Here is an 11,019-nt window from a genome sequence, read left to right on the forward strand (position 1 = left end):
ATCCTTCAGGCTCCAGTGTTCCTTCTAAAAGCAAGATTCTCTGACCCTCCCCTTCTTTGCCCCACACCCCTCTTCAGTGCCCTAGTGCTCATGAAATTACCTTCTATTTTACCTGTACCCATCAACAGTCCTCTCATCCTCCTCCCTCCCATTTTCATAGTTTTAGGGTGTATTACTGGCTTCTATCCTATCGCTCTTCAGTTTGCTGAACTGATCAAAATGAGAGGGGTCTGATGATGATCTATGTTCCCTTAAAACAAGTACAGTCAACAAAACAAACCAAAACAATGTCTACATCTGAAAGCCTATGTCCTTTCTGTATTTCTAGTCCAGCATCTGACAAGGGATGTGGGGGGGAAGCTTCATCATCAGGTTGCTGAAGTCATGATCTCCAGGTCCTTTTTCCAATACACTGCTGTTGACCATGTCTTCTTCAGCCTGTACTTCACAGCTGAATTTAAAAAAATCAATTACAATATATTTCTTATAAAATTTAAGCTCTGTAAATTTCATTTCTCCATTACAGGGGTAGCTAGGGGAGCACAGTGTATGGTGGACTAGGCCTGGGAGTCAGGAAGAAATGAGCTTATACCCTGCTTCACCATGCTTTCTAGATGAGTGACCCTGGGCAAGTCACTTAACCTCTCTGTCTGCTTTAGTTTCTTCATCTGCAAAATAAGGATTATAACAGCAATTGCTTTATAGGGTTGTTGTGAAGATGAAATAAGAAGATTATTTGTAAAATGCTTTGCGAACTTAAAGTACTTCTGAGATCTTTTTGTATCCTGTAGGCCATCAGTATGCTATTAGATGGCAAATGTTATAGAACTAGAGTCTATCTTATCTAAACTTTCTATATCTTCATGGAATTATGTTTTGTAAACAGTAGGTATGTAGGACTGTGAGTGTCTACTGAATTGAACTAAATAGAATCAATATCTTCATCCAAGTTGTTGATAAAATGCTGAACAAAATATGGTCAAGGACAGAGCTCAACACACTACTATGGTCTTCCCTTAAGATTGGCACATATTAAACAATACTTTGGGTTCTCTTGTTCAATCACATGGGGACCTATTTAATTCCCATGTGTTCTCATTTAATTCAAGTCAACATAAATTAATTTTTTGCCCATTATATGCAAGGTGTTGAGGATACAAAGAGAAAACCAAAATAATGTCTACTTTAAAAAAGCTTACTGATTTATGGCATTATAACTATTATGCAAAAGAATGCAATAAATAAGAATATAATAAAAGCATAAGAAAAGTACCAAGTGCCATGGGAGACCCAAGGACGATTTCATTTACGATTGGTGAGATATTAACCGACCTTTATAAGTAATACTGCTAGGGCTTGTTTTGGGGAAATCCCAGGCAGTTAAAGACCTTTAGTCTTTGGTTACAAACTTTTATTTTAAACCCTTATCTTCTGTCTTAGAATGAATACTGACTATTGGTTCCAAGGCAGAAGAGTGGTAAGGACTAGGCAATGGAGGTTAAGTGACTTGCTCAGGGTCACACAGTAGGGAAGCGGCTGAGGTCATATTTGAACCCAGGTCCTTCCGTCTCCAAGCCTGGTTCTCAATCCTCTAAGCCATCTTACTATCCCCATGCAGGTTTGAAAAAATGGCCTTTATTTAAACTTCCCAACAATTTCATGTATTATAATCACCACCATTTTAAAGATGAGGATACTGAGACTCGGTAAGTAATTTGTTCACCGTCACATACCTAATCGATATTAGCGATGAATTTGATGCCAAATCATTTTCATTTAAAGCTTAGCACTATAAACACTACAACATACTAAGATAGTGTTAGATACCATAAAGGAAGAGGCATTTGAACCTTTCCTTAAATGCTACCGAGTTTCAACAGTCTAAGATGGGGAAGGGCACTCTGGGAAAAGGGCACTATGTGAAAAAGGTAAGGGGTTTAGGACAGCATTAGGTATGTAGGAAGAATGGAGATGAGATCAAATCTGTATTTAGGTTAGCACAGAGGAAGAACTCAAAGACAAAACTAAAAGGTGAGGGGCTACCATTAACAAGGTTTCAGAGATCAGATCTGTGCATAAGGAAGATTCAATTGGAAAAAAGCTATCCACCTGCAAAGCGAAGACTGAGGAATTCTGAGTGGCGTGCGGGGATCAGGATCACCTCCAGGGACGCGGAGAAGACGCGTGACGAGGGCCTCGGCCTAGGGCCGGCCTATTTACGTTGTGTACAAGAGGTTCGGGAAGCGACGTAAAGCGTCCCTTCCCGCCCGGGTCAGGGACGCGGGGGTGGGGCGGTTGGGCCAAGAAGGCGCAGCGAGAACCAAGAACCGGCGCAGCGGAGGACAGCGAAAGGCCCGGAACACCCTACCCAGAGACCGCGCGCGCCGAGGGAGGGGCCAAACGCGCTCAAAGCCCCCGGCGCTTGCAACGTCACCACGCAACCGCGCGCTCCGTTCTTCACCTTCAGTCTCCTCCTTCGGTCGCTGAGCCTTTCCCTTTAAGGTGGGAAATTGAAGGCTTCACTTCTTGATTGACACGCCTTGAAGCCTATCAGGTTCCTTGTAGGCGCCCAACCAGATTTAAATTCTCTATTCAGACACCAGACGAAATGAAGGAAGAGTGAAGGAGGGGAAAAGAATAGTTCCTCGCGAGATTTTCTCCTCAGCCGCGCCTCCGAAAATTGCCTTAACTGATGGTTCCACTTTCCAATTAGAGGCCAAGGGCTGGGGTTACAGACCAATGAAAAGGATGAAAAGGTGGGCTCGCTATTCTCCCCGCGCGAGATGAACCGTTACAGGACGGGCCTAATAGCCAATCAACCTCTCTAGGATTAAGGTCAGGTGACTGTTCAGCGCGGCCGGGGCGGAACTACAGACTGGCGCGAGGAACCGTTAATACAGACAACGGCAACAGCCAATGAGATCCTCTCGCTAGCACATAGAGAATCCAATAAGAGAGGTTGGGCGGGATCTTTCGCCTGGCGCTGGGAGCTGAGAAGACGGGCAGAGGGAGTCCCCAATGACTTTGAGAAAAAGAGGCTTTCGCTGACCAATGAGGGCGGTGGGGCGGGGTCCATTGCCGCGGCGGTGTCCAAGATGGCGGCGTGGGATTCCGCTGTGTGAAACCAGCGCGGGCAGGCGAGTTACCCAGTTCCGAGGCGGCCCCGGACAGTCCTCAGCAATGAAGGGGAAAGAGCGCTCTCCCGCGAAGGCCAAGCGCTCCCGTGGCGGCGGAGAGGAGTCGAGCACCCGCGGGGAGCGGAGCAAGAAGCTTGGGGGCTCCGGCGGCGGCAGCAACGGCAGTAGTAGCGGTAAGGCGGACAGCGGCGGCACCCGCCGGAGCCTGCATCTGGACAAGGGTAGCAGCCGGGGTGGCAGCCGCGAGTACGACACGCCGGGCGGCAGCTCCAGTAGTCGGCTGCATAGCTACAGTTCCCCGAGCACCAAGAATTCGTCGGGCGGGGGCGAGTCGCGCAGCAGCTCCCGCGGGGGCGGGGAGGCCCGCTCGGCCGCGGCCGCCCCCAGCTCCACAGGCGGCGACGGCGGCGGGGGTGGCGAGTACAAGACGCTCAAGATCAGCGAGCTGGGCTCCCAGCTGAGTGACGAGGCAGTAGAGGACGGGCTGTTCCATGAGTTCAAGCGTTTTGGGGACGTGAGTGTTAAGATCAGCCGCCTTCCCGGGGGCTCGGGCGATGAGCGCGTGGCTTTTGTGAACTTCCGTCGGCCCGAGGACGCCCGGGCCGCAAAGCATGCCCGGGGCCGCCTGGTGCTCTATGACCGGCCACTCAAAATTGAGGCTGTGTACGTGAACCGGCGCCGCAGCCGCTCCCCACTGGACAAAGATGCCTATGTCCCCGCTGCTGGAGTGGTGGGTGCCACTGTGGGCGGCCACCGGCACCCGCCTGGGGGTGGTGGGCAGCGAGCGCTGTCCCCTGGGGGGGCGGCCCTGGGCTACCGAGACTACCGCTTGCAGCAGCTCGCCCTGGGCCGCCTGCCGCCTCCACCCCCACCGCCTCTGCCCAGGGAGCTGGAGCGTGAGAGAGACTATCCTTTTTATGAGCGGGTGCGTCCAGCCTACAGTCTGGAGCCCCGAGTGGGCGCAGGTGCCGGGGCAGCCCCTTTCCGAGAAGTGGATGAGCTTTCCCCTGAGGACGGGCAGCGGGCCAACCGGACGCTTTTCCTGGGCAACTTGGACATCACGGTAACAGAGAGTGACCTGCGCAGGGCCTTTGATCGTTTTGGGGTCATCACTGAGGTAGATATCAAGCGGCCTACTCGGGGCCAAACGAGCACCTATGGCTTCCTCAAGTTTGAGAACCTAGACATGTCCCACCGTGCCAAGCTGGCCATGTCTGGCAAGGTGATAATCCGCAACCCAATCAAGATTGGTTATGGCAAGGCCACACCCACCACTCGTCTCTGGGTAGGTGGCCTGGGCCCCTGGGTGCCCCTGGCAGCCCTGGCCCGCGAGTTTGACCGCTTTGGCACCATCCGCACCATTGACTACCGCAAAGGCGATAGCTGGGCCTACATCCAGTATGAGAGCCTGGATGCAGCCCACGCAGCCTGGACCCATATGCGGGGCTTCCCCCTGGGAGGGCCGGACCGCAGGTTGCGGGTGGACTTTGCGGACACTGAGCACCGCTACCAGCAGCAGTACCTGCAGCCGTTGCCGCTGACCCACTATGAGTTGGTGGCGGACGCCTTTGGCCACAGAGCCCCGGACCCCCTGCGGGGGGCCCGAGACCGCACCCCACCCCTGCTGTACCGGGACAGGGACAGGGACCTTTACCCGGACACAGACTGGGTGCCCCCTCCCCCACCAGTCCGAGAGCGCAGCACCCGTGCTGCTGCAGCCGCTGTGCCAGCCTATGAGCCCCTGGACAGCCTGGAGCGCCGGCGGGATGGCTGGTCCTTGGAGAGGGACCGCGGGGAGAGAGACCTGCCCAGTAGCCGCGACCCACCTCGCAAGAGGAGGCTGCCTGAGGACAGCGGGGGCCGGCATGTGGATAGATCTCCAGAGAGTGAGCGCTCCCGGAAAAGACACTGCCCCCCCACGCCGGACCGCAGCCCCGAGCTGCCCAGCAGCCGCGACCGCTACAACAGCGACCCAGACCGCTCCTCGCGCCTCCTCCTGCTGGAACGGCCCTCCCCTGTGCGTGCAGACCGGAGGGGCAGCCTGGAGAGGGGCCAGGGGGACAAACGTGACCGCAAAAACTCAGCTTCTGTGGAGCGTGAAAGGAAGCACCGAGCCCCCGCGCCTTCGGAGGGCAAGAGCCCCCTGAAGAAAGAGGAGCGGGCGGACTCCTCCTCCGCACCCAGCACCAGCAGCGCCAGCTCCAGGCTGAAATCACCACCGCAGAAGCCTGAGGCAGCTGCGGCCTCCACCCCTGCTGCTGCCCCCAAGCTGTGCCTGGCCTGGCAGGGCATGCTTCTGCTGAAAAACAGCAACTTCCCCTCCAACATGCATCTGCTGCAGGGCGACCTCCACGTGGCCAGCAGCCTTCTGGTGGAGGGCTCCACGGGGGGCAAAGTGGCCCAGCTCAAGATCACCCAGCGCCTGCGACTGGACCAGCCCAAGTTGGACGAAGTGACCCGGCGCATCAAGGTGGCCGGGCCCAATGGCTATGCCATTCTGCTTGCTGTGCCTGGCAACTCGGACAGCCGCTCCTCAGCCGTGTCCGAGGCAACCACTTCGACTCAGAGGCCACTTAGGAACCTGGTGTCCTACCTAAAGCAAAAGCAGGCCGCTGGAGTCATCAGCCTCCCTGTGGGGGGCAACAAAGACAAGGAGAACACCGGGGTCCTCCACGCCTTTCCACCCTGTGAGTTCTCCCAGCAGTTTCTGGATTCTCCTGCCAAGGCACTGGCCAAATCTGAAGAAGATTACCTGGTCATGGTCATTGTCCGTGGTGCGTCCTAAAGTCCATGTGTAGCTTGCATTTACTACTTGACATGGTTCCTAATGTGTGATGTGTTATGGGATACAGCATCAGACACAACTTTATTATTTTTTTAATTAGATGTTTATTTGTAGCTATTTCCTTCTTACATTTCTATAAACCACTTTAAAGTAGAAGTCAGGGAAGTTTAGCTGTTAGCAAAAGTAAGTGAAGGGGATCACCCTGAAAGTAGCAGGCAGAAAGACCTGCTTTAACTAAAACGTCCCATCCTTTTATTTGTAACTTTTGTCCTTTATCCTCATTTTTGTAAACTTTAGTTTTAAAAAAATCCTCTAAGTTACATATCCATATGTTTGAAAAGTCAGAATTTGGAAAACAAAAAATCCCAGCACTGGCAGGAGAAACCATATACACCTGAGAATGACTTGGCCTCTGTTGTACTTGTTAGTCTGATGATTAGTTTTGGGGTATATGTAAATAATTCTTATGCCAGAATTATTTTGTTTTATTTTGACTAAAATTTGATCAGGGAGTGCAAATGTCAGGTGGTACACTGTACAGCAGTTTAATTCTTTTAATCAGGTGTTTGAGTATTTCACTTAATATACAAAATTAATTCCCAGAAAGTATGCTTTAACGTGCATTCTAGCATCTATTCATGAGTTCTACTGTATCCCATATATGCACTTTTGGTTTGTAGCTGTGACTGTTCAGTAAATATTGAGGACTATGTTACAAACCATATATGTCTTGTGCTTACTCTAGTATGCAAGAAACAAGTAGGTGCTTTAAGAAGAAAAAAATCTAGTCAGTATAGGTGTTCGTTTTTTACTGACTTTTCAAAGAGGTGTAAGAGGTACAATTCATACTTAGTAGTGCATACTCCAAAATTAAATGTTCGTCATCAAAGGTGGGTTTTCATTTCTGTGACCATTAAGGTTCTGGCTTCAGTAATAGAAAGAAACAGTTGTCTACAGGCTTTTAAGGTCATTGGGCATTAATGTTCCATATCTGAGTTGCAAAATTTCTGGTTGTCAATCTAGAAAATGCCTTAGAAGTACCCTTTTTTAGGAGGCAGGATATCCCCAAATTATAGTGAGCAGGTCTATTATATCATTGTAAATGTTTTAAATGTCAGTGATATTCATGTTCAATGAGCTTACCTGGTAGCTGACAAAGTTTAAAAAATTGAATAGATTCCAGTTCTTTAAGGCCTGGTTTCTTATTTCCAGACAGCTTATTGTATGTATCTAGCTGACGCCCAAATATAAATTTAAAACATCTCTCAGAAAAAAAAAGTTTGCTCAATTGGATTTTGAATTTTCTCTCCCAGTCCATCTTTGTGACATTTTTATTTCTGTTCTGCAGGCATTTTGCTGCTCATGTATGTAGCAATTCTTCAGTGTCTTATTTATTTTTAATATATCACTTTATCCTTTAATGTATTTTGCTTTTTTTCCTCCCTGATTGAAATGGTGATGACCTCCATTAATGCCTGTAGTACATATTATTAAGTTATAAATAGAAACCTTAGGAAGTTCTGGATTATGGTCACTATTATCTGTGAAAGTAGTTTACTTGTCCAAAAGCCTTGTAGAGCTTGGCTGTTCTTTCTGTTATCAGTGAGGATGCTGATATTTGAAATAGCACCAATAATAACCCAGAGAAACTTCATATGTTAAATTCATCATTATTTCCTTTTTAAACTATTGTATTCATTGTTTTCCATTATGGCAGGTGTCTAATGCATGTTAGCATGGCCCTTATCACTGCTGTAGTATACCATTCTTTTGATTTTCTTTATACATTTGTAAAGGGAGTATTTTTTTTTTTGAAACTGGAAAAAACTTCACACTTTGGATGACCACTGTGAAGAGAAAGTAAGTGTTGGACTTTGAATTTAAGGTCCTTGGGATACCTTGGGGTGGAGGGAAGGACTGTATTATCATTAGGCTTTTTGTGCTTATGCCTTTGAAAAGCAGTGATTGGGATTCAAATATGCAATAGACACCTGTTTTAAAAACTGATGCATGTATGGGGTCAAAGTACAGTTTATGCCTAGAAACACTTTCTTAATTGGAAATTATCTCGCTCAATTTTTGTAGCCCCTTAAAATGAATTGGGAAAGCAATTTTTGCTCTTTTGAAAAATAAGCTCCTGGCATCTAGTTTTTGCTATGATCCAAGGGGTTTTTCAATCAAGTTGATTTGAAGGATAACAAGAACAGGCAGCCCTGTGCTTTTACTTCCTTTTTGAATGTTTAGTTGAAGTTATGGTTTTTGTTAGATCTGGTCATTTTTGCCTCCTGCTCTATTTGTGAAATAGCTTTAATAGCATTCTTGAGTGTGTAAGGTAAAGTAATTGATTATGTATAATACAGCAGTTAGCTGAGTGCCATCAGTTCACTATACTGCCATCTTATCTGTGTTGTCTATCCTGTTGTACAGGTGTGTAACATCCGTAACTGTTCACTTCATTCAGAATTTGCAAATTCTGAAAGTCTAGAATCATCTCTGTGGTGCTAAACACTATTAGCCAGAATTTTATAATTCCATTATTGGATTTTCTGTAACAACCAAATTTTCTTGATACTGGCTGTGTGCATGCAGTTGATGTTCCTAGAATTTATTATTTCAAATGAATTGAAAGAACATTATTTCTATAATGCAGTTAATGGCTTGGTACACATGAAAAGGAAAACATCAAGATAATTAAGGCTTTTTTTTCCATCAAAATTCTAAAGTTTAAGGAAAAAATTGGTTCCTTAATTGTCTCAACTACTGGTCAATAACTTTACCTAATTTCTTTTATTGACTGAAACTGAAGTTCTTCCAAGGGTTATTATGATGATAACATTTCAGTACCTCTTAAATTAATTTACTTTGAAGCCCTTTTTTCCTACTTGGGATAGCTGAAAGAATTATCTTGCTTTTCTAAGTATTAGAACCATTCTTCATCAGAAACTCCCAGCAATAACAGAATGAGACCACCTTAGAAGAAGGTCTTGATGGCCTTTTGTGGGTGTCTGTAATGAGTAAAATTTCTGGGCCTATTTCTCATTTCCAAGATTGGTTTTGAGATAATATTTGCAAAGGAGTCTGCTGTGAAAGTGAGGAGCAGCTATTATATTTGACTCCTATCCTCTTGATTATAATGACATCTCTAAAAGGAATATATTATCACAGGTAACTGTAGTAAACTGTTAAGCTTGATGGAGAATTTGTATGTAAGATATGAACAGTGTTGAAACCAAGGTTTGCTGGTTATTTGACAGTTATGTGTATGGAAATGGTTCATCTTGACTTTTAAGAGGTAACATAGCCCATTAGATTTTAAATGGCTGTGTACCTTGACCCTTTTCTATAATATTGGAATGACCTATTGCTGGAAAGCTTATTATAAATGAAAATGCAAACACCACAGAGGTGAAAGTTTGACTCCAATTCATGTTTCATTTTTTTTTTCCACTTTTAAGTTGCCTTCAGGAAAAATCCCATTTTTAAAAAATCCAAACAATTATAAACTTTCACTTGATTTTTCTCTGTGGAAATTTTTTTGTCCCCCTTCCCCCCTATTCCACATACACTCAGTTGAATGTAAAGGATATTTTCAGTTCTATAACCCTAAGCCTAGCTTATAAAAAACAAAACCCAACCTGTTGTTCTACTTGTTTATATGTCTTCATGGAATGAATTCATTTCAAGGTTTGTGCCAGTGGGTATTATTGGTGCTTTTTGAAATCAAAGTGGACTAACCAGAAAGGCCTTGTAGCTTATGTTCATCTATGTATTGTAGGGAAAAAATATGTTGTAAACATTTGTACTTATTAACCTTTTTTTCCCCCTCTGCAAGCAAAGCTGGTGGACAGCGGATGAAGATTTGGAATTCTAAGCTCTAATGGACCTTTTTGAAGAGAAGTTGTGGCTTATGTGGAATTTACATGGGCCTCTTGATTGGAAGAAAGCTTATCTGTTTAGTATTTGTGCATTTTACTAAAATGGCAGCTTAAAAAAGTTGTGTTATCTGCTATTGTGATGCCAATGCCCGTGTTTTAAGTGGAAAAAAAAATGACCTCTTTGCTTTGTGCTGTGTACACAAGATTTCTGGAAAAGTAAAAGAAAACCCTTTTTATGGCTCACACAGCTTAAAAGTAGCTGTCACTCAAACGTGCGCTCACAGTTGAGCTGATTTTGTTTCATTCTAAATAAATTGTTTCTTTTGAGGAAAATGTTTTTCTGCTTGGAAGTGAATTGACGACAAACCTTTGACCCCTTTGTTTGCAGCGGAGGGGGTACTTGCTGCTGCTCAGATCTTGTATGTCTTGAGCAAGAAGCAGTTAACCATCATTTCATGTTGACAAGCCCGGTGTGTCAAATCTGAAGGATCTCTAGTGAATGTGTTACTGGGGGTCATTTGCTGCTCAATCCTCATCCTTTGGAGGGCATGGTGCTGTTTGCTGGGATGCAAGAAGCAGGGAGATCACCTTAAGCCTCAGAACATTGCACAAGTCTGGGGCTTTGCTGGTTGGAAGAGCTGGAGTTGCTGAATTTTAAGTTTTGATTTATTTTGTTCACCCAACACGTTTGGCCTTAGTTTCATTTTTAATTTGAAGAAAAAGTTTGAAATTGCTTTGTCTTGCACTTAAAACGCTCGCACCAAATTGCCAAAAGAAAGAGAAATGCTCCGTTTGCTTTTAAATGTTAATGATGTTAATAAAGCCTTTGCTGACACATTTGAGGAGCTCCTCCGTCTCCAGGGGCTTCTCACCAGAGTTATGCAGTCATGGGTTTAGTTCTGAATGGATGAAGAGTTCCTGAGAGCTAGCGTTTGTAATTAAAACCATTCCTTGGTCTCAGTGCCTTATTTGACCTCTGGTTCCACAAGCCTTGGATGATGTGCATGCACCGTGATGGTTTCGTAGGTACGAACGCACACTCAGTCCCTGTCACTCCGGTCTGTAGCACAGATTGTGAGGAAAAAAAAAAAGGCACCCCTAAGGAAAGAAAGGGTTTGCCTTAGTTCCTGCGTTGTCCTGTATGGGGGCTCCCGAGCTTTGGAAGGCTGCTCCCAGTATAGGAGCACATCTCCCATGTTTGCCGCAGGAGACATCATGGCAC

At 46.0% G+C, this 11,019-nt stretch overlaps 1 protein-coding gene across 3 annotated transcripts; it reads left to right on the forward strand.

Annotated features, from left to right (window-relative positions):
• The first annotated feature begins 3,051 nt into the window (after positions 1-3,051).
• Positions 3,052-10,119, forward strand: RBM15 (RNA binding motif protein 15). 3 transcript variants are annotated; one of them, XM_044675952.1, is made up of 2 exons: positions 3,052-5,915; positions 9,755-10,119. In XM_044675952.1, the coding sequence occupies exons 1-2, from the start codon at positions 3,052-3,054 to the stop codon at positions 9,798-9,800; spliced, it is 2,910 nt and encodes a 969-aa protein (XP_044531887.1). In that variant the 3' UTR covers positions 9,801-10,119. The 3 variants fall into 3 exon arrangements, with proteins under 3 accessions (XP_044531887.1, XP_044531888.1, XP_044531886.1); XM_044675953.1 differs by having other exon boundaries at positions 3,052-5,911; XM_044675951.1 differs by having other exon boundaries at positions 3,052-5,911; positions 9,760-10,119.
• Positions 10,120-11,019: the final 900 nt, after the last annotated feature.

This window comes from Gracilinanus agilis, chromosome 4, assembly GCF_016433145.1.
Source record: "Gracilinanus agilis isolate LMUSP501 chromosome 4, AgileGrace, whole genome shotgun sequence".
Taxonomy (NCBI): domain Eukaryota; kingdom Metazoa; phylum Chordata; class Mammalia; order Didelphimorphia; family Didelphidae; genus Gracilinanus; species Gracilinanus agilis.